The sequence below is a fragment of the Lissotriton helveticus genome, chromosome 3_1, assembly GCF_964261635.1.
Source record: "Lissotriton helveticus chromosome 3_1, aLisHel1.1, whole genome shotgun sequence".
Classification (NCBI taxonomy): domain Eukaryota; kingdom Metazoa; phylum Chordata; class Amphibia; order Caudata; family Salamandridae; genus Lissotriton; species Lissotriton helveticus.
The window spans coordinates 340,447,990-340,472,325 of record NC_136061.1 but is presented as its reverse complement, the minus strand read 5'-3'; the positions used below and the strand labels follow the sequence as shown (position 1 = coordinate 340,472,325).

The window sequence follows — 24,336 nt, the reverse complement described above, 5'->3', positions numbered from 1 at the left end:
TCATAGTATATAATGTGGGGGCTTCATTTTGAACTGACATTTGATTAATTTCCCTGCTGTGAATTTAGATTTTAGGAAACCACCTGCAACCATAATTTGATGTAGAACACCTCCCGTTGCAATTAAATTTGGTGACTGGAAACATTGATGTACAACATTTGATTATGAACTTGGAGCAGTTAAACTGCCCAAAAGAAGAGGTTAAAAAAAAGGTATTTACAATATCCCTCTCCTCATGAGAGGTGATGCAAGGATTAAGAAGAAAGTACCTAATACAGGCAGTAAAATAGGAAAGAAAAAAAACAAAACACTGCACATATTTACAGGAAACTTCTTTAAAGACATTATTTCTTTTTTTTTACAAATGGATTTCGAAAGTCAATAGTCTATTTTTAAAACCTCTTTACATATTTATTCTGCAATACTCTGTCACTAATTACATTCTCTTAACACCGGGCCTGTACAGACGTTATCAACTTCGTTTTTTCACGTGCTTCCTTGTCAAGACAAAGGCTGGCTCGTTTCTTATGTGCATATCTGCCTTCCTTGTCTCGGTCTTTAATTCTGTCTTGGAAGTCTTTGTGGACACATGCTAAAGGGAGGATAACCTTCGCCTGAGCATTTTTTTCGAGATCACTGATCACTGCTTTTATTTTAGTCATCACTGTCTGAAAGTGTCTCATACTGTGCCGAAAGGAGGGGGGCCGGCTCTCGCTCCCAGATTCGATTCTGCTGGTGGGTTGCTGCTTGACTCATGGTTGGTGGGGCGCACACAATGGAGGTTGGAGGAGTGCTGCTTAACATCCGCATCGTCAATGGATTGTAGGGGAACTGGGTGGAGCCTGGAATGGAAGAGTAACAGCATTTCCCATCAGGACAGGAAGTAACACTACTGGTTATCACAAAAAAAAGAAAAACCAACTGAGAGGACTTAATTTCCCATTAACCATCAGCACAGAAAATGACAACACAGCACCCTGCACTCCTCCCCTCTCTCAGGACTTACTTAACGGCAGCTGCAACATGGACACCCAGCGGATGTGTGCAGTGCCAGGAACCCTGGTCTGATCACTGACCAGTGATATCCCACAGCCCTCCTTAGGTAGCTCGACCCCACATGCTATTCCCTCTACTGCTACAGATTCTCACACCACGGTAGGAGCTTTCACCTGTAACCCTACCGGTTTTCCAGCAGCCACCACCCCACACCCCCATCCACACAAATACTAACGACTTCAACACCCCCTCCCAACACACAAGTCATACAAGTACCAACCCAACCCCAGAGAACTGATCGCTAACTAACCTACCACTAATGAAGACACCCAACTGATCGAATAGACAACCCTCACCAGGAACGACAGCAGCAATCATACAGACCATCCACTCAGAATCCCCAATCGCCGAATTCCCTGACCACATCTACAACCTGGGACCATCACCAATCAGCACCACCCTCACCCACATCATCAAGTAGTCAATCATGTCTGCCACTTTCCCAGATGAATGGAAACTTGCAGATATTATTGACCTCTATCAAGAAGCCCACAGCTGACCCAAATTAACTGAGCAATTTTCGACCCATCTCCCTGCTCCCCTATTCAGTCAAAGTGATTGAGAAGGCCATCAACAAGCAACTCACAACCAAACTGAAACTTCACCATTTTCTAGACAACACTCAATCAGGATTCAGAAAGAAACAGCACTCATCACAGCCTCGGACGACATCAGAATCATCCTGGACCGAGGAGAAACAGCAACCCTCATCCTACTCTACCTCTCCACACCCTTCGACACATCAACAACACCCTTCGACACATCAACACTGTCGCCCACAACACCATTATCAGAAGACTCCACGAGATTGGCATACAAGGATCTATTCTCATATGGATCTGTTTCAACCTCCCGGGAAGAACCCAAAGGGTCAAGCTGCGACCCTTCACATCAGAAACTTAAAAACTAGTATGTGGAGTCCAACAGGGACCGTTCCTCAGCCCCACTCTTTTCAACATATACATGACACAATTTGTCAACGGCATCTAATCACAAGACATCAGCGTCATCTCATATGTTGATGACAACCAACTCATCCTCTCCCTGACACAAAATACAACCACCACCAAAACCAACTTCTCCAACTGCATGACCATGGTAGCAGACTGGATTTGAGATTAGATTAGAATACTTGTAAAGGGCATGGCTGCCTCGCCAAAGAGGCGTCCCAGCACTGAAGCAAGATGAGGAGGGGTACAGCCGAGGGATTAGAGTTGAGAAATGAGCCATGTCTTCACAAGTCGTCTGTAGATTTGATGGTCAGAAATGTTACGGATGTTTAGGGGAAGGGAGTTCCATAAGGTAGGAGCAAGTCGCCTGAAAGACGGCCACCAGATCTGGCACTTCGGATGCGTGGAATATGTGCAAGCTTAAGATTAGCTGAACGTAGTGCACGCGGTGGGGAGTAGAGAGTGCACATGTCACTCGGAATATCTAGGCCGATACCGGTCAAGATCTTGTGCACAGTGCAGAGTGCCTTAAAGTGTACTCGATGTGCAAGGGGTAGCCAATGCAGACAGAAGAGAAGATTTGAGACATGGCTGTATTTAGGGAGAAAAAAGATGGCATGTGCTGCATTGATTTGAACCCGCTGCAATCGGTTCACAACAGTCGTGTTAGACTCAAGGAGAAGCATGTTACAGTAATCCAATCGGGCTGATATGGACGCTTGGATAATCAGCTGCCGATTTTGGGTGTTAAATAGACAGAGTATCGGTTTAAGGCCACGTAGCAGCCCAAAGCATTTCCCTGCCACTGATATGGCGTGCGTCTCAAAGGTAAGATCTTTGTCGAGCATAATGCCCAGGTTTCTCACTGCAGGTTTAGGGGCCAGAGGGACTCCAAGGCTGGAGGCCACAATTCATTATTCCAGAGATGGGAGTCTTTGCCAATCAGAAGGATCTAAGATTTCGCAGAGTTCAGCTGCAAGAAGTTAGCCGTCATCCATTCTGCAATGGCCAGAATGTAATCTCTAAATTTCGCTCTGTCCTGGCTGGGATTGTTAGACAAGGTGATCACCAATTGGGTGTCGTCAGCATACAACACCAAGAAGATTCCCCTTGCTTTGGCCATCCGTGCCAGTGGGCTCATGTATATATATTAAAGAGCGTAGGGCTCAGCGCCGAGCAATGAGGGACCCCACAGCATAGTGGATGGATGCCGGAGGCAAAGGGAGGGGCTTTCACTTGAAAGGTCCGATATGCCAGGAAGGAGGAGAACCACGACAGAGCGGTATCACTAATCCCTATCTCCTCCTGACAGTGGAGCAAGATTTCGCGGGAGACCGTATCAAATGCCGCACTCCGATCCAGCAGGACCAAAGCTGAGGTCCTGACGTCATCCGCTACGGATTTCAGTTGTTCTACCACTGTCAGCAATGCAGACTCGGTGCTATAACGTGGTCGTAAACCATTTTGAGAGTTATCAAGTATCTGATTAACTTTGGATAAAAAAAGAGCAGTGATATTGGGCGATCATTTTCTGGCTTGGAGGTGTCCAATGAAGGTTTTTAAGTAGCGGAACCACTTTTGCATGTTTCCAGGATTTTGGGATCACCGCCGAGGCGAGGGTTAAATTCAGTAGATCAAGGCACTTTGGTAGGAGAACTTTCCTGAAGGCGTCCGGTCAAAGGGAGTCATCTGGAGATTCTAATTTAATTTTAATCACTAATCCCTCTAGGTCTTTGAGGAGGATGTTGGGTATAGATGTGAACGAGATGGTCTCAGAGTAGATGTGCATATTCCTCTCATTTGATGCGATCTAACCGCCTGAAGCTCAACTCCAAGCAAGAAGTAGTACTGGTCTATGGCAACAGGACCTCCCAATGGGAATCCACCAGGGGGCCGCCAGAGCTAGGACCAAAACCCACATGCACAGACCACTCAAGAAATTTAGGGATGATCCTAGACAACAAGTTCAACATGATGGTTCAAGTTAACACATTGTGTACCTCTTGCTTCCACATCTATGCATGCTGCGAAAGATCTTGAAATGGCTGCCTCAGAACACCAGACAACACAGTTATGCAGGCACTTATCACCAGTAGGCTGAACTACAGCAACATTCTACTCTGGAATCTCCAAACTCTTAAACAGAAAACAGACCATCCAGTACATTGCTGCAGACTCCGCTTCCACGCCACTACCACCTCCCACCGAACCTTCACTGGCTCCCCATTCACAATCGCAGGCAATTCAAACTTCTCTCACACAAACCTCTACACAACACAGGACCAAAATGCATTAACAGCTGCATTCACATACACTTCCACCAACTCACCAGAGAACTACGCTCTGCCTCACACTCACTTGCACACACACCCAGCATCTGCAAAAAAATAAATAAACTGGAGGTCACTCATTCTTCTACATCGCACCCAAGGCACCTCCCCCAACACATCAGAGCCTCCTCTTTACTTCTTGAGCTCCACAAGAAACATAAGACCTGGTTCTTCATATAACATAAAAAGAAAACAAATGACAGGCACCTGATCAGTTCCGACATCTCTCCGAGGATCACAAGAATAGAATTCTCTTGTTTTATTTTTTATTTTAAAGGTTGTTTCTTTTGGAACAATAGTAAGTCTGAAAAATGTTCTGAAATAATTCCTTGTGTAAAAAAAGTATACCATTATATAGAGACATAATACCACTAGGTGGACAAACATGAGAACTAGCCTCTAACTGTTTCTCAGATACTCCTTAAATGTGTATTCACACATTGAATGTTTTCATCTGTTACAAATACACTTTTCCAATTATAAATGGCCCAGCAATCAAGCTAAAAGTGCTGCCTAGATCTAAAATAATGATTAAAGGTATAACTAACAAAATTAAGGACAGCATCTTCTATGTTATTGACTAAACTAGAATGGCAGGTGCTAGAGAGATTTAGGTTTCTTCCGGCCTTAATATTGATGGTCTTTTTGAGCAGTATCCTTTGGTTATCACTGCTGTCTTAAATTGGAGTATGTCACTGGGAAAGGACAGGCCTACTCACCTGTAGAGGAGGGCCTGTCTTCCCAGGCCCATACTGGAGTCATCTGCCTTTGGTAATCCCCCTCAGAATGCACAGATGACACTGATGAGGGACGCTCCGCCCCCACGTATCCCTGAGCACCGGGAAGGGGGGATTTCGACTTTCTACTGCTGGATTTAATTAAGAGCTTCTGCTTGCCTCCTCCACCTGGAAGAAACGCGAATAGAAAGAAAAAAAACGGGTGGGGGAAAATGATCAGGACAATGACTCCAAGACTTTGATCCGCGCCACTTCGCATTCCCACATTTTGGGGAGTTTTATTTTAGGTCCAACAAGACTAGCACAGTCCCATTTCAGGGCCCACAAGGGCAAAAAAAATAAGAATTTTTTTATCGTTTCCTTCTGTACCTTTATTTTCCCTTCACCTTTTGAATAACACTGAACAATTGCTGGATAAGATCTCTATGGCTAAAACCCCAATGGAAGGATGGACAACAGGAGAGGTTTAATGAACAGAAAGAGTCTGGCCGTGGAGGACAATCATGCAAAGCTGAATCAAAAATACCCAAATAATTGAATGTGGCAGATTTATATTTTGCTGCCATTGATAAAATATGTTACTTGCCATACGAAAACATATTTTCCACTAATCACATAACTAACGCGTTTGAAAATGTACAACAATTTTAGGACAATCTGAATGAGATTATTCTATCATTCATCCTTTCTGCCCCCTTTTCTTAAGTTTGCACTTCTTATAAACCAATAAATAATAGATGCCACATGTTTGAAGGCATCACACCAAGAAAACAACCATGCCCATTTACAGGATTCAGAATATGCAACAAGCAGGTATAACAAGAGAATGTCAAATGACTGTTGTAGTTGTATAGCGCAAACCTAGCTGAAAAGCAGAACAGCGCTGTACAGGGTGAAAGAAAGAGACAGTCAATGAATGAATGAGAGAAAGGTAACAAAACAGTTTACACTTTTCGTGCTGACAATTCACAATTTCAGCTTCTAGTGAAACTCAAGATTGTTATCCAGTCTTTCATCCTTCAGGCAGATAGCATTAGTACAGTTTAGGTGGATAACCGTGCCATCCTTTATTACTGTACTTGAACACTCGATATAGTAAGTGCTATTAAAATCAAGTTCTAGCAAACCAATAGGTGTAGCTTAGTGTGCGAAAGTAATCAAAGAGCCTACTTGTTTTGGGGTAATACATTCCTACCCCTTTTTTGCCACTGCTTGTGTATGAGTGTATTTGGAATATTCCAAGTAACCAAAATATAATCCTGACAAACAAAATTAAGAAAACCCTCCTGTAGTGACAAGACAAAAATGGATTATGTGTAGATTGAATGTGCAATAAAGAATATGATGTGTGATAATGTGTACTTTTGAGATAAAAAGAGACGCTCATATATTGTAATGCAAGAATTATATAGGAGGAGGGATAATAAACCAAATAGCATATACCATGTGGTGAGAAAGAGTGCAGCCAAAGCCCACTATTTTTACTTTAAAGAACTAGTAACATTGGGGCTCGAAGGCAAGCAAAAATCGCTGCTTAAGATTGCATGAAACCACTGCATCTCTTTCGTTTTACCAAGAGCTATAAAAAGCAGTAATCTCATTTCCATTCATTATTAAATAGTTACAGGTCTAAATTTTTTCCAACTTGCTTTTAACCCCTTTACCGCGGCGTAGAATCTGCCGCAGTGCAGAGGTTTCCATGCGCGGGCGGGGCCGCGTCGGCCAACGGACGTGTGCAGCACTCCGAAGGTAGTGCTCGCGACGGCCGTTGGCCAAAGCCAGCACACAACGGGTTAATAATGCATGTAAACAGCTGTTTAATAAGAAAAATCTACACACCTCAGTCAGCATTGTGAAGTTTAGGAAAATGCAGCAGTGCATTTGCTAATAGAGAAACGTTGTGGGAAGGAAAACAAACTTAACCAAAACAAGAAGCAGAATCTTGTTTCTTCCTTAAAAAAGTTTGAGGAACTATCAGCTTTTTAGAGTTCAAGTCAGCAGCAATACGCTGTCAAATACATAGGCATTAAGCAAGTCGCTGGGCCATACCCTTTTGGAAATCTGCATTTACCTTAGCCTAACACTTCAAGTGTGAATACATCTGAAATACCAGAGAATGCGAGATGAGATCTTTAAATCATAGTGTTGAGTGAAGTAAAGGTGAGGGGTCTTTATTCCAACATTTTGGTAACCTTTTCTGGTAGAGATTCTATCTAACTGCAGAGTCCTCCCCTTGTGATTTGCCCTAGGCACAAAACAGTCATTTTGTTGTACGGCTCAGATTTGCCCTGCCCTTTGGTCACGGAATCTGCGCAACCTCCACATGCAGACGTCAGTTTCATTCTGATCTATGTGTGAGCTGTCAGAAGAAGAGTCCACATTATCAGAAGATGTGGATCATTAGATTGGAACTTATATTGATGGACTATATGCATCAATTTCACAGAATGGGAGGCGGGTGTGTTGGTGAAGACTATGTGGTAGGATAGAGTCTCTAGCAGAAAAAAGGCATTACCAAAGGTAACTAGCTTGTTCTTCTGATAGCGACTTCTAACTGTAGATTCCTCATCTTGCGAATAGATACCAAAGCTGTACCTCCAAGGTGGTAGGTCTGTGGAATGGCTCAACCCAGGAAATCCTGCAGGACAGATCAGGAGAAACATCTATCTCGTCAGACCTGGTTTCCAGGCAACAGTGCTCTGTGAACACGTAAAGAAAAGCATATGTAACAGCCTGGCAGATGTCCAAGACTGGCACATTGCACGCTAGAGCAGTGGTAACAGTCTGACCCGTGGTTGAATGAGCTCATACTACTTCTGGGATCTTAATACAAAGCACAATCCATTGTGAGATGGTTCTATTTTGCACCACCTTTCCCTTTTTCACACTAGAGAAACCCACAAAAAGTTAATCATCGAATTGATTGTCTCTGGTACTAACAGTGTAAAAACCTGAGCCCCCTTTCAGTGTCAAGATGATGAAGGTGCTCCTCCTTTAAGGGGTGAGGTGGACCAAAGGAAGCAAACATGGTGATGGATTGCTCCATATGGGAGTAAACACCTTCAGCTGGAATGTCGCTTTTGTCCGGATGGCCAATTTGTCCGTGAAGAAAGATGTGTATGGTTGCCGGATAGGGAAGGCTTGGAGTTTGCTCACTTGCCTTGCCGTGGGTACTGGTGGTGATGAGGAAGACAGTCTTGATGATCAAGAGGCATAAAGTACAGCTTACCACTCGGTCAAAGGGAGTGCACATAAAGTAAATGAGAATCAAATTAAAGTCCCACTGCGGCACCACAAAGGGTGTTGGTAGGAACACGTGGATCAGACATTTCAAGAAATGCATCACAAGTGATCTGAAAAGTGGTGGCTCATCTGGCACATGCAAAAAGGAGAAAATATAACTATTAACTGTTGTTACAGCAAATGCCTTGCTTGGCTAAAGACAAACAAAATAAGGTGTCAGACATTACCTCTTAGTATTCCCAAATCCGGTCCTTATATGAGAGATGAAATCTCTATCCTGCAGAATATTTTCCCTAGCTGACAAAAATTAGTTTCTGCAACATGGCTGCTATTACCCAGTCAACCCTAGACAATGGGAGGAACCACCATGTCATATCCTGTTAATCTCTTTCTGCACCCTAACACCCTAGCTGACGAAGGTAAGTGTGGAATGTATGTGTTTTATGTATTTGTATCCTTCATTGTTTTGTAAATAGCTACAGCAATCTTCTTGTGGGTTATACATCCTTACACTTTGTTTGAGCAGGTGGGGTGGTCAGTGGTAGCATTAACGCTCATACAGGATTTACTTTAGCAGTCCTTCTGGAGTCTCCACAGGTTATTTAATACCCCTTTTAATGTGATTACAGTTTCTAGTCCAGATTTAAAAATTGGTTAATATGCCTTTAGCGCTGAGCGCTTAATTTGTAATTACTTCACTTGAATAGGGTGCCCGATCTGCGGTGGCGCGTCTCTTGCGAAAGCTGCTGTGAAACTTCAGTTGCTTAGAAACAGGCTGATGTAGGACTTTTCACCCGTTTGTTGCTTGCGACGCCTGGTGCTGTACGTGCTCTCCCCGATATACTGTCATATTCCATGTGCTTCAGTTTGACAAAAATAGAAGAGGCAGCTGGGGAGGTGCACGGTCTCTCTAATGAAGCAACATCTCTGGCTACAATTTAGCAAATGATTCAGATGGCGGAAGAAGCTGTCTTCAAAGCCTGGAAGGAGCCAGTCCCAGCTAAGGTTTCCAGGATGGACTACTGCGGATTGTGGTAAAGATATGTAGCAGGAGGGAAGAAAAGTTGCTGTACTCTGGGTCCTGAACTCGCTTAGGTGCTTCAGCATTAATGGGAAACTTTCCATCTACCTCCTACAGATTCCACTCCTGCGTAAGAGGACTTTTTATCACAGTATCAGAGAACAAGACTGAAGTCAGTCCTCTTGCATGGGGCCATCAGGCAGGTTCTGCAGCATGAGTGGAAGGAAGTGTACAAGACTGCATGCCCTAGATTTTTGATGAAGTGTTATGCAGTAGATAAGTTCTCTGAGGAATTTCCAGCCCTTGTCTAGGTAAAAAACTTGATGACAAATCTTACATCACAGAGAGAATGCAATTCCAGAGGATGCATCTCCTCATGATCCTGCTGACAAAATGGTGGATGGTGCAGTGAAAGTATATGCTGCATCAAATTTTCTACTAGAGGAAACACATATACAACATAAACGGGTACAGTTGCTCCTAAAAGAATTTCAGGTCTAGGCGAATCACATTACAGAGGGTCTAGACTGTTCATCTCTCCTTAGCCTCATGGAACAAGCATGTTTTCTCTGAGACTTATCCTTTGACAACTTGTGTGCTTCTGCAGTAGGTTCAGAGGTGGCAATTTCTGCTCGCCCTAACTCTGGATGAGGTCATGGAGAGTTGATGCAGGGAAAAAATCTGTGTTGCTGAAGTTGCCCTTGAACGGGTCTAAACTGTTTGGGTAGCAATTGGAGGACATGATAAAGGAAACAGAAGAAAACAATAAGTTGCTGACCTGCTAAAGGCTTTTTTTTTTTTTTTTTTTTTTTTAGAGGTAACGGTTTTTGGACTCAAGAGTTTTTGGACTAACAAGCCATTCTGACCACTATGTGGTCAGAAGGGTTTATTGCAGCCGTTTCAAGGGAGGGGTTGTGGCTGGGAAACCCTGAATCCAGACAAATCCAGTCCCAATCGCTATCACCAACCCTCAAACGCATGACTATCGACAGGAGATGCCAGCTGAGGGTCTTTTGTTTCCAAGAGGTCTGGAAAAGGTTGGTCTTGGATCAGTGGGCAGTAAAAGAAGTTACAGCCTAGAATTTTCACAAATCTTGCTTTCCTGTTCAGACCAACTCCTCTAACAAGCAATTCTCAACAAAGATGAGCACTTTTGGAGAAGGTTCAAAAACGCCTCTGATAAGCAGCAATAGTACCAAGAGCTCCTCAGGAGCAGTGCAATGGATATTATTAATTTTTTTTTTTGTCCAGCAAATATAAGGAGAATTTCGACCAGTACTTTAGTTTAAAGGCTTGAATTTGGCTCTACTGGCGAGAATTTTACATAGTTGAGTTATTCAATTGTATCCTTATCTAGATGACTGGTTAATTGCATCTTTTTTTTTGAAGGTAGAGGAACATGTCAAAGAGGTGTGTTGCCTCCTTCAGGATTTCAGTTTCCTCCTAAATTTCCAAAGAACCCATTTCCATCCAACACTGATGCTGCAGTTGATGGCACCCACGTCTGCATGTATGTAGAAGAAGTGTTTCTATGTCGTGAGAGGAGGGACAGATTAGTTCCTCATTTGCCACATCTTTTGGAGATGTGTCAACCTTCAGCAAGGTTGTGGCACAGGAGTCAAGGGGAGATGGCTTTGGCCCTGGATGTTCTCTCTTGCAGCTGACTCCACCTATACCTTTTGGTTCATCACCTTCTGGCTCATTGGAAGCCTCTCTCACAAAATTGCATTGGTTCCAGTAACCAGGCAAATAAGGGCACATCTACAGTGGTGTCTCTCTCCGTCCAGCCCAAAGTGGCGGTAACCAATTGAATTAGCTCCCACCAGTCATCATTTGTTCAGATGACAGCAAGAAGGAATGGGGTGGTGATGGGAACAACCAAAGCTCAGGGCAGATGGAGCTCGTATGAGTGTAATTTTTCTTCCAACTGGAGGGAGTTTGCGACAGCAAGGGAAACCCTAATACTTTTCCTCTGCAGGATCAGGAGCCAACCAGTATGCATTCATACAGACAAACAAGTTGTGAGAGCCTACTTAAATAAGGTCATTCTCCTTGCACAGGGATGTTTTAGGGAAGTGTCAGATTCCATTCAACTCTCTAGCTGTCCTTCCAGAGAAAGTGTTTTTTTTCAACCAATTTGTTAAGGGAGAAGGGTCAGTGAGATTGGGGCTCTACTATCTGTTTCACCTTTCATACACTTTTTTCCTGATAAGGTTGTCCATCGCCCCAAGTCCTACTTTTTTTCCCAAAGTACCGACTACTGTTCCGAGGACATAGTTCTCCCCACTTTTTTCCCTGCTACCGCCTAAGGTTGAGGAAGAGCAGCTTCACACTTTGGATCTACATAGAGCCTACTTCGAGAGGAATTCTCCTTTTCAGCAGGACTCCGTCCTATTTGTTACATTTGGGGTCCCCATATTGGTTCTCGTCCTTATACAACAAATATCTCTAAATGGATTAAGTCTGCCATTATGAAGAGCTATGAGTTGTTTAATGTTATTATTCCTCTACAGGTACAGGGTAGATCATCAAGATACATATAGGCTTCATGGATGTTATTCAAGGGGGCCTGCCTTAGGGCAACTTCCTGTTTGGCTACATGGAGTTCTCTGCAGAATTTCCTATCACATTATCAAATTCAGTTGGGGGAAGGTATTTGTACTTCGTTTGCTGATTATGTCCGGTCTTCAATTTCATAGTCAGGAATGTGTTTTCTTCATTACTCTTAATTCAGTTTTACCCCCCCATACAGTCCTATTCCCCTACCTCGCTACCAAGAATTTGGGATTGTTTATGTTTTAGCTTCTTATTTCTATGGCTGTCTAGTGCTTGGATAGTTAACAGGATATGATGTGGTAGTGCCTCCCTTTTTCTAGCGGTGGCTGGTTAATAGCAGCGATGTTGAAATAACTAATTTTTGTCAGCTAGGGAACAGATTCTGCAGGACGGAGATTTCATCCCTGCATGTGAGGACTGTATCGGGGAAGACCTAGACTTGGAGTAATGAAGATTAGCGGTAAGTAACCTGGTCAACTTTGCATTCAAGGGTTGAGTGTCAGCTCAGGGGAATGGTTGTTAGGGGGGCAACAGACTTCTCCCTGTGTACACTATTTTTTTGGATGGAGGCTGGGTTGCCAAGAGGACATCAATCACCTCAAAAGGAGGTCAAAAGCCAACAACTTTCAACAGTCTCCACGCATGGAGGGGTAAATTGTACAGGCTCGCCCAGTCAGGGGCCACTAGAACGACTTGGTTCTCTTCTATCTTGCTCTTATATAGCACTCTGGGCAGGAGAGATCGGCACGAAAAGGCATACAGGAGTCCCGAACCCTAGTTGAGATGGTAGTTGTCTCTGAGGGAGTACTGCCTTGGAATCGCCACCTCTCCCAGATGTCCTCCTCAAACCATCAACAATGTATCCGTCACAACCATTACCTCTGGGTGGGGTAGGAAGTGGGGTTTGCAGCAAGGCCTTTTGGGGTCGAGTAGCCACCACTGCAGGTCTTAACAGTCTCTTTCAACATATAGATGGACTGTGATAGGTCCCCTTGGTGATGAGCCCACTGAAACGTCAGACTTTACTGCATGGCCTGCATGTGTCAGCTGGGTGGTCAACTAGCAGGATGCAAGAAGCCTAGAAGGCTCCGAGCTACTCTCACAGAGACCCAGTCCAAGATCAGGATCATAGCCTGAATATCCTGGATACGTGAGGCAGAGGGAAAGCTCGTAAAAGCATCGTGCCCAGGATGGCTTGAATAAGTTGAGCCGTTTTGAAGGAGTCATGAGTGACTTCAGCACATTGACTGAAAAGCTCAATGATATCAATAGGTTGGCTGTTGTATGGAGGTGCTTGACGCCTGTCTGAGACAAGCCTGCTTTTAGTAGCTAGTCATTGAGGTATAGGCGGACTGTTATTCCCAACCTTTGCAGATGAGCTGCAACCACCACCAATCCTTTGTGAACACCCGAGGTCCACTGGAAAGGCCAAAGGGGAGCATGTATAACTGAAAGTGGTCTTGGTCGGAAATCGCAGCTAGCATTTATGGGACTGGAGGACAGGGATGTGGAAATGAGCATCTTGTAAATCCAAAGCCTACAGTGCAACTGAGCCTTTGAACTCGACCGGACCTTCTTCGGCTTCCTCCAAAGTTCAGTGACAGCACATTAGGATTTGCGGTTGCAGGTGGCCTTTATTATGCAGAATTTGCATGACGCTGAGCCATGCCTTGAGCCAAGACTATAGATAGATAGAGAGAGAGAGCGATATTGTGCGTTTGGTCACATACATTTGTTGGTTGCAAACCTCACATGGTTTAAACCCTGTAGTTTTTGGAGGGGACACAAATTACTGTCAGCCAGACAGAATTCAGTGGAGCTCCAGATCCACTTGAGGGTGCAGAAAGAAAGAAACTGATGTCAGTACACAGAGGTGGCACAGATACAGTGGCCATAACATTACATCCGGAACGTATCCAAAGTGGAGTGGCACAACACCACCAATTGAAGCATGAGAAAATTGCTATAAAAATCCCCATATCCAGTCTGGCACCTGGGGAAATTCACAAGGTGAGGAATCTGAAGTTACAACTCTCTATCACAAACAGGTAATTTTAGTTCTATATATTGCAAATGATCTTTCATCACAAACGAGCACACAAATAATAGGTTGGCAGGTGCAAATAAAATGGAAATGTGGTATTCTACAGCCATCAAATGAATACACTTTAAATAGTGGTTATCAAAGAAAAGAATTTGTTACTTACCTTCAATAATGATCTTTAAGGTCCATACTCTAGCCAACTGTAGATTTCTCAACTTTTCAATATCCCCAGGCACCATTTTGGTCTCAAAAAGGGTTGTCATAGCTCTCCCTTGCCAGTAGGTGGTGCCACATGCAATGCAGATGTGACATCACTGGAGCCATATTATCCCATCAAGTGCCTTGGCTTCAGTTTCTGATCCCTTTTTATCCAGCCCTTACAGACAGAGAAAAGGTGGACATCAGATCAAATGGGAGTGTTCAGTGCAGCAAACTAAGTTGGAGCCTAATTAGTTCAGAATGGGAAGGCAGGTGGGATCAGCTGCAAAAATTGATGCGTGAGGATCTAGAGGTGTTTGAATTGCCAGCTGCCACATCATTTGATGCAACATCAGCTTCCCATGATCATTTCCTTTGAATTCTCAGTTGAAATTGTTTGATTTCCCTCCCTAAGTGTGTGATTTAATTCTGACATCAAGGCGTTTCTCCACAAACTATTTACGCCTGCGATGGGACAAGTTAGTGGCTTGGTGTAAGTTTAAATGGGTTGATCCTCTATCTGCACCCTTGTCTGAAGTTCTTGTTTGTTCTCTCCTCGACCGGCAAAGCTTTGCTTTGGGCACAGTGAAAGGATATCTGTCTACCATTTCTGTTTTTCTACAGTGGCTGAAACAACCTTCCCTGTCCCTTAAAGGTTTACAGCATTTGATTCCTCCTACTCCCTTCATTATCATTATGCCTCAATAGGACTGGAAGAAAAAGCAACTTACCTTCGGTAACAATATATCTTTAAGAGACATATATTAGTTCTGGATTCCTTACCTTAGAATTACCCCCAGGCGTCAAACTGGCTCAGAAGAAATTTTCTTCAGCAGTACGCCTACGCGTTGGTAGGTGGAATACGTCAACTCCGCATTCGTTGTTGGCGTTGTGATTGTCGGAATGACGTTGCAGTATCTACTTAGACACCGCCCCTGCGCGCTGACGTCAGTTCTTTGCACAACATTCCATGCCAGAAGCGCAGAGCCATGAAAGACACTGACCACTGGTGCACAAAACTAGGGCCCTGAAATGGAGTCCCTTACTCTCGAAATCAGTTTGTAGAACGGGGAGGATGGGTGGGGCAGTAAGGAATCCATAACTAATATATGTCTCTTACAGATATATTGTTACCAAAGGCAAGTAACTTGTTCATCTTAAAGACTATTAGTTATGAATTCCTTACCTTAGAATAGATACCCCAGCAATACCAACCCCAGAGGTCGGTCTGTGAACAAAGTTCACACCAGAAAGTCCTGGAGACTGGAGCGTCCAAAGACACTGTCGATCTGGACTTGGCTGCCCAGGCAGTAATGTTTGGTGAACGTGGGCAATGAAGCCCCCGTAGCTGACTGGCAGATGTCATGAAGGGGGACTCCATGTCCTAAAGCAGCAGTTGCTGCCGTCGCCCAGGTGGAGTGGGAGCGCAACCCTACTGGAGTTCCCTTCTTCACCAAGGAACAACAAATTTTAATGCAAAGAATGACCCACGAGAGTGAGGGGCATGGCCTGGCGCCGATTGAGTTTGACAGCACAGCTCACAAGCTCCAGCAGGGCGGCTGCCATCGAATGCCATCCTGAAGCCCTAAAAGGGTAATGGACCCATGAAGCTAACCCCAGCAGCCCGCAGTCAAAAAGCAGAGATGGTGAGACCTGGGAGTGTGGCCGAACGAGGAGACAAGGTCGCGGCGCCTAGTGTACAGTAAGGAGGTCGGGACGAGCGTCTGACTCCCTGAGTGGTGTGGACTGGAACAGAGGAGGGAGCTGGAGTGTATCTCCCTTCGCCCCCTGCACCGGACTGATCACCGAGCCCGGAGACCCCCTGAGGCGAAGAGCAGGGAAGCTGAAAGCTGGAAAAGCGGCAGAGGGCAGTAAAAAAACTGTGGCGCCCATAAGGTATTGAGGGAACTGGACTGTGTGCGTGGTCTTGCTCGGGGTCTAAAGTGCCCTTACCTTGCCCCGAGTAAGAATAAGTGCTAGGCCCGGAGGTCCCTACCAACAACTGCGGGGGAGTGAAGCAGAGAGGAGCTTGGAATTCTGGACAGCCCCACAGGGTGGGGCTGGGTCAGGAGATCCCAGAGTGGCAGAACCAATTGAATGCGGCCGTGCCCAGTGGAGAAGTGGCGGGGCCCGCCGGGCATTATGAGAGAGCCAGAGTTGGTGCTGGATTGTCTGCGCAGCCCTGCTTGGGGCGGGAGGAGTCCTGGAGTGCCTTCTCCTCACCCCCCTGTGCAAGACTGAGTGTTGAGCCTGGAGAACCCCTGAGGCAAAGAGCAGGGGAGCTGAAAGCAGTGAAAGTGGCAATAGGCAGTAATAAAATGGCGGCGTCCTTAAGGTACTGAGGAAACTGGACTGTGTGCGCGATCGGGTGGACACCAGAGTGGCACAGGTAATAGAGTACCCCAGGTGGGCACTGCCAGGGCCCTGCGGCGAGTAAAGTTTACAGTGGCACTGAAGTAGCCAGCAAAGAGAGAAGTCGGCTTTGGAAGAACGACGACGGAGGGGACCCCTGCCCCCCATGGGACCCCCGGCGAGATGGAGTGAACCTGGGTCTGGGGCTCTTGGGGAGCACCAACAAGAAGCATCAGCACAGTGCCAAGAGAGGGAGACAGAGGCAGCACGCATGGAGCAACTGAGGAAAAGGCCCGCACATCCTGCAAACCAAGGGACCCGGAGACCCCAAGAGAGAGAGGAGGTTTAAGCAAAGGGACCTAGAGAAGCCTGGAAACGCTGCTGAGACTGGAAAGCGAGAGCTGTCCGCACTGGAGCCTAATTTACAGAGTGGCAGAGAAATCCCGCCAGAGCACATAGCCTGAAGAATTGTATCAGGAGGCAGTGTATTCGTTCATCTGAGGGCGAGACATTTGCGGCAATTTAAATCATAGGTAAAGTGGTGCATTGGGCCAGAGCGCAGTGGGACCCAGAGACCCCGGACAGACTCAGAGGAGGGCAAAACCAGACCTATACCAAGCACACAGACTCCCTGGAGGGGGCAGCGATACAACAACAAAAAGTTACCACAGAGGCTGATGGGCATAAGCAGAAGTGCAGGGAAACGCTAGTCTGTAGAGCACCTTCCAGCAAAGACTATCTCGTGGACGGCGGGGATAGCCTGAAGTCCCATGAGTATGCACAGTGTCAGAAGTGCCACAGAGCAAGAAGACACCATGGGAAAGCTCCCCAAAAAGGAGGACGGGGAGGAGACCCTGGCAGGTAAATCAACAGAAGAGAGGGGGAAGACCTCGAAGCAGACGGAGCACTCCGGAGACCACACCCTGCAGGACATCTCACAGGCTATTACATCCTCCAGTGAACGTTTGGAAGGCAAACTTGACTCGCTGAGCCTTGACATGGGCTTGCTCAGAGAATACCACAAAAAGCTAGTAGATCGCGTCAAGACAAATGAGGGATATCTAGCTGAAACCATGCCAGATATAGCAATAATGAAACAGTGACAGACAGCATTAGAGACGAAAGTGCGCACGCTGGAAGGCAGGGCTGAGGACGCCAAGAAGAGGTCGCGCAGAAGCAACCTTAGAATCTTAGGCCTGCCCAAAAAAATAGAAGGCCGCAGCATGACAGTCTACTTGGAAAAGTGTCTCCGGGAAGAGGTAGTGCCGGATGGCTTATCGAAATTCTTTGCCCTAATACGGGAAACAGAGTCCTTGCAAAGCCACCTGTACCGAGAGCGCCACCGCGGGTGGTGATAGCGATCCTCCTCCACTGCAAGGACAAGGATCACATCCTTACCCAGGCGCGCCTTAGAGGAAACATACAAGTAGCCAATTCAGTGGTGTGAATCTTCCCAGATTTCTCCAGAGTAGTGCAAAGGCAGAGAGGGTCCTACCAGGATGTGAAGTAGAGACTGCGGCAACTTTACTACAAATACGTGACGCAGTACCCGGCCACGATGCGAGTCAATTCAGACAGGGTACAGAGTTCTTTAGAACCCTGCAAGAGGCGTCGGACTGGCTGGACCGACACAAAGGGACAGAGTTGCCACAGGACCCAGAGAGGAGAAGACGAGAAAACTGCTCCAGGGGCCGGCAGACCTGGCAGGAAACTCTAGTGTCCACGCAGGAGGAGGCGCAGCTTGAGCGCCAGAGCGCGATGCAAGTTATAGCATTGATTAGCAGCAAAGTGAGGAGCCAGGTGCCCCCTGAGGGCAGTGAGATTGCAGCAGAATCTGGCTCAGAGCATGGATCCAGAGACTCTGAAGCGCAGAGTGTGATACATCCAGACGTCACTCTGCAGACGGCGGATGACATTGTTTCGTTGGAGAGAACGGTGAGCTGGTCTGGAATAACACAAGACACACCTGACCCTACAAAAAGGTACAGGGGTTGATAGGGTGGGGTGCTGCGGGGGAAGCCCTCTGATACTAAAGAAGGGGATGCTGCCGCAGAGACTGGGAAAGCAATGGACGAGTGGCCTTCCCCCTGCAATTGACTGAATGAACTGCAAGCAGTGACTTGTGAACTTATAATTCAAGTTTGGATGGGGGGATGTTTCCTGGTTATCCTGGGGAGTGAGAGCTGTGGAAATGTTTAATGTGGACATGGGGGGGCGGGTGGGACACCTTGAGTTTCAGCGCACAGAGAACCATGTGGGTTTGAGTGGGAGGCGTAAAAAGGCAGCGCAGCACAAAGAGAGGCGATCAGGGCATAGTAACACCTAATAATGGCTGACGAACAGCAAAACAAATGTATGACCTGGAATATTGGGGGCATGCATACAATGTCGAAACGCCACAAGGTCCTCTCACACATCCGGAGGCGAGAAGCCCAGATATTTCTGTTACAGGAAACACACCTAACGCAAGAGGGGGCTGCTCTTTTAAACCACGTACGCGGCTTATGCACGGGGGTACTAATATGGATTCAAGCTGGGGTTCTATTCCAACTGAGGAGCTCACTGGTAGATTTGGAGGGTCGATGTGTAGCCATAAAGGGGTAGCTAGTGGGTCGGGAGATTAGTATAATTAATATCTATGCCCATAATGTAGAACAGCTGGCCTTCTTTGCGAGGTTAAGTAACAGATGATTATTCACGATCAAGGGTAAAAGGGTAGGTTGCTCCAACTGGAACATGCAGAAAAGAGGTGCTCCCAGTCTTGCCTGGCCACGCAAAATTAATCAAAAACGTATTTTTTATAATTGATAAATATAAAAATATGTATCTTTAGGTGGCACGTTGGGAATAGAGCTCGTGGCCCAGGCCCCTTATGGGGGCGTCGACGTTTCGACCCACTTGGGGCTATGAGGGTGATTTGTGACCTCTGCCTTGCGGGTCTTCTTCAGGACTGTATAGGGGCAACCTGAGTAGGTATGATGGTCGTGTCATATACCCGCAAAGTTGTGCGGGGCGCAGAATCCTCAAATATGATTAAATCATGATGGGCCCATACTTTTGTTAGTGAAGGTCGTACACTCCAAGCAATTGATTCGAGAGGATACACCTTTGGAGCATTCAGCCTAGGGTCAGTTGTCCTTTGTGGATCTTTAGATGTAATTTGATAATAATTTTGCACTTCCGGGTCTTCCAACAACCAATCCCGTATAACCAGTCAAGTATTTGAATGTTCTTACTTCTCTTCTTTTCACTGCCTTGAAATTCCTTTTTCACCCCAAACACCAGAGCACCTCTTTTCTGCACGTTCCAGTTGGAGCAACCTACCCTTTTCCCCATTGATACAGTGAATATTCAACTGTTCACCATATGATATAAAAATAAGTGCTTGGTGAAGAATACTTTGGTTATTGCACTTCTTTAGTTTAAATTACTGAAATGATTACTGCGAGCTAAGTATTGTTCATGCTCAGGAAATTGTTTTACGAATTCAGAACTGTGAATTTGATATACATAATTTTTTGAAATTTTGGTCTAGGACCATTGTTTTTTGTATCTCATTGGAGCAAGACCTTGGGACTGATAGATGCCTGGAGGACCCTATATCCCCAAGAAAGGGACTACTACTACTTATCAGTGGTTCATGAGGTGCATGCGCGACTAGACACCTTCCTATGCTCAGTAGATGCCCAGTGCTATGTTACTGCTGCAGAATATTTTGCGCGAACGATATCGGATCATAACCCACTAGTTTTATCCTTGAAGTGGATGCACCCTGTAAGAGCGATCCGTGCATGGAGGCTTTGTCAGGACACCCTGGAGGACCAAGTCTTCTGGGAAGAGATTAGGGGCGAAATAGCACACTACTTCAAAATCAACGCGGAGTGGGACGCTTTCAAAGTGGGCCTGAGGGGCCAATGCATAACGCGGGCCACAGGAGTCAGACACGTCATCATGGGAGAAATAGAGGGGGCAGAGACAACCTTCAGACGGTTAGAATGCAGAAGATCAGAGCACCTGGAGCTTCAGCAGACACACTTAGAAGCCAAGGAGTAAGTGGCGAAACAGACAGAGGCTTAGATGCTTCGATTATAAGAAATACCTAGAACGGGACAAGGCGGGCCACTCTTGGCATGGCTGATGAACCCGGTGATTAGGGGTCCCCCCCCCGGTGGAATTAGAAGATGAGATTGAAGTCAGACACTATACATAGGCAAAGATCAACAACGTCTTTGCTCATTACTAGGCCAAACTCTATATAAAGTCACAAGACGAAACTACAGATGTAAGGGAATACTTAGCAGACCTGCAGATTGCGAGGTTGAGCTCAGAAGAGGCGGAAGAACTGGAAACAGATATCACACAGCGGGAGGTGCGGGATGCCATTAAGGATATGGCGAGAAACGAGACCCAAGGTACTGAATTTTACGCAACATCTGTGGAGGAGTTAGCCCCCTGACTGGTCACAATGTACCAGAAGGCCAGAGAAATCGGAATGCTGCCGGAGAGTGCTAGGGAGGCTCTTATTGTTCCAGTACTTAGGCCAGGGAAGGAACTGCACGATTATACGGCTTACAGGTCGCTATCCATGCTAAACATGGATTACAAAATTTTAAGTAAAATCCTTGCGGCCCGCTTACTCCCCCACATGCCGGACCTGGTCCACGCAGACCAGGCAGATTTTATTTAGGAGCAGAACACAGCCATAAATATTAGGCGACTCCTGGCTGTGATGGGTTGCACTCCACACCACCCCAGTTCAGACATGGTCATGTGCAAATCAGCCTTGACCCCGTGCCTCATGGGAACAGTCCAGCCCGAACTGCCAAACCATGTCTTTCCTGGACCGGAATCAAGCATCCTAGGACCGGTTTCTGGCTATCAGCCGTCTTTAGCCAGGATAGCTTGACTCCAGTGGTGTGGGGGGCATGGGACTCACGTCTGAGCATACCCATCCCACTCGGGGTGACAAATGCAAAAACAGTTGATGGACAGAATGCAGAACAAGGTCATACATTCACCCCAGTACAGAGATCTGGGCCTAAATCCATCGTTTATTTGCACTCCACACCACCCCAGTTCAGACATGGTCATATGCAAATCAGCCTTGACCCTGTGCCTCATGGGAACAGTCCAGCCTGAACTGCCAAACCATGGGTGGAGGATTTCTGGCATGGGTGCAGCTGTTGTATGCATACCCTACGGCCCGAGTGTGCACTATGAGGACTATCTCGCCTAGACAGAGGGTGGCGACAGGTACGAGGCAGGGATGCCCCCTCTCCCCGCTCCTGTTCGCACTGGCTATGGAGCCGCTGGCGTGCAGGCCAGGAGCAGATAGGACTATAATAGCCTGAAGACAGGAGTGGTGCAATCATAGCATTGTATGCAGATGACCGCTTGTTATTCCTAAGAAACACAATGGACGAACTGAGAGGAGAGAGTGGCATGCTGGCCCAATTTAGCACCGTGTCTGACCTTAAAGTCAACTGACAAAAATCCAGCTTATATCCAATGATGCCCGATGCTCCCCCACCACCCGATCTAGAACACTTGAAGTGAGAACCTAGCTGCCTACAATATCTTGGAGTTGAAATATACCACGGAGAGACAGAACTACTAGAGGGTAATGTAGGTAGAGCGATACGATCAGCGAAAATTGCAATGGACTTCTGGGGAACATTGCCTTTGTCGGTAGCTGGGCGGGTAGCTGTTCTGAAGATGGTAACATTACTGCGCCCGCCATACTACTTTGGGACTCTCCCAGTGTGGATTCCGCAAGCCACATTCAAAGAGTTTGACTCCATGGTTACGTCATTTCTCTGGGTAGCAGGACGCAGGAGAGTAGAGTTGGCTTCACTGCGGCGCTCCACGGCGAAGGGCGGTTTAGCGGTTTCTGATTTTGAGAGTTATTATATAGCTGCACAGATGTATTGGCTGATCCAATGGTTGGCAGCAGACGGGGACCCGAAAAGCGAACACTATACGCATAAGATGCCACAACCCTGGCGAAAGTCCTGCTGCAAGTGCGTCAGAATATGTCAGAAGAAGCTGAAACTAGGGTGGTGGTGTGCTGTCGGGCTAGATACCGGAGACGAGCGGGCGCTGCAACCCCCTACTGCCCTGACATACCTATCACAATGCTACGCTGTCTTCCACAAGGGGAGCACTGGGCAGGGCTGGAGGACAGGGTCGAGGAAGGACTGAAAGTAATGGGGGACTTGTATCAAGATTCTGCACTGCTACCATTCGAAGAATTTCAAATTGTATACAACCTCCCGGGAGGCCACCTTCTGAAACATGGGGCCCTCACACGTAGGATTAGAAAGGCCTGGAGCGGGGTATAGATATGTGGCGCTGTCAGCAGGAAGGATTAAGATGGTGTCATGCCTATACAAGTCAATAAGAGAAGCTATGCAAAACCCATTAGAGAACCTTCGATTACAGTGGGTAAGCATATACCGGAGGAAGAGTGGGACAAGATCCTAGAGCAAACCCCAAAAGCATCTAGAAATGCGAGATTTACATTAATTAAATTTTACGTGCTACATAGAGCATATCTAACCCCGGCCCGAATTAGGAGATACTTTGGCACAGAAACAGCAGCATGCCCGAGATGCGGAGAGAGGGAGGCACATATACTTCACATGTTTTGGAGCTGCCCCATTCTGCAATCCTTTTGGGAGGAGATAAGACAGGTGATAGGCGACCTCATTGACAACAAGCTTCCGTACACCCCAGAGCACTTCCTATTAGGGTGGTTCCCCCACACAGCCAAAAACACAACAACCAGAAAGTTTCAGGACTTCGCCTTTGTCCTGGCCAAGAGAGAGATAGCCAGGAATTGGAAAGCGCCAGGAGGGCCACGGATTGTTGTCTGGAAAAAAAGAGCTTGAGAAGTGGACAGGAGCAGAAGGTAGACTATTGCTCAGGGAAGCCTGCCGAGGGATAGGCAAAATAGAAAGGGCTAGGGCATGGGAAAGTCTAGTGTGCGAGCTGAAGACGGGCAGACAGGACAGCAATAGTGGGGCAAGCACCCCGCAGTTGGTAGAGCCAGAGTGGGGACAAGAGGGACACTTATCCTAGAGATGACTGACGCCACAACATCAAAACGCATAGAATCCAGAAGAGCACACGAGAACCCAACAGCACACAGAGGTACTTACATATTCACCTAAGTGCAACTCAAGGAGGAGGGGGGATGGTTTTGTTAGAAAGGAACATTGAGAGAAATATGCCAGAGAATAAAGACTAAATATATTATCTACAATATATACTAGATATGATATGGGGAATGTTCATGTATATTGAGGATGTCTTCAAAACCAATACCCCCCCCCCCCCCAAACGACCCGAGAGATGGTTGGTTTTTGCACGGCCCGGCCTTTCTTGGCGCCCAGATAGCCAACACAGAGCTGATCCTCCATCCAGATTGTCTTGTGCGATCCAGATAAAATAAAAGCGCACATTCTGGATCTAAACGGGGGAGCCTCTCCTCCGCTTTAGAAGGTTGCAGGGGCCGGAAGAATGTGGACAAAGTGATGATGGTCTGTCCAATGTGAAAAGAGGTAGCCACTTTGGGAAGAAAGAGGGTATAGTGCGAAGTACATCCTTGCCCGGATGAACAGCCAGGAAAGAAGGTTTAGAAGAAAGAGCCTGAAGCTCACTCGCCCTGCGAGCAGAGGTAATGACAACCAAAAAGGCAGTTTTGAGTGTCAATAGTCAGAGAGCAAATATGTAGCAGTGTGAAAGGAGCGCACACCAGGTAGTTCAGAACAAGATTCAAGACCCACTGGAGCATAACGAAAGGAATAGAAGGAAACAGGTGAGTAATGCCCTTAAGGAAGTGATTTAC

At 46.4% G+C, this 24,336-nt stretch overlaps 1 protein-coding gene across 15 annotated transcripts in view; it reads right to left on the bottom strand.

Annotated features, from left to right (window-relative positions):
* Positions 1-319: 319 nt before the first annotated feature.
* Positions 320-24,336, bottom strand: part of NCOR1 (nuclear receptor corepressor 1) — a 1,934,049-nt gene continuing 1,910,032 nt past the window's right edge. For 9 of the 15 annotated variants that reach the window (XM_078679968.1, XM_078679969.1, XM_078679974.1 and 6 more), the window contains 2 exons: positions 5,056-5,241; positions 320-842 (listed from right to left, as the gene is read on the bottom strand). In XM_078679968.1, the coding sequence (XP_078536094.1) occupies positions 655-842; positions 5,056-5,241 (374 nt within the window). In that variant the 3' untranslated portion in view covers positions 320-654. The remainder of the gene's footprint in view (positions 843-5,055; positions 5,242-24,336) is intronic. The other 6 variants (XM_078679976.1, XM_078679979.1, XM_078679980.1 and 3 more) reach the window with 1 other exon arrangement.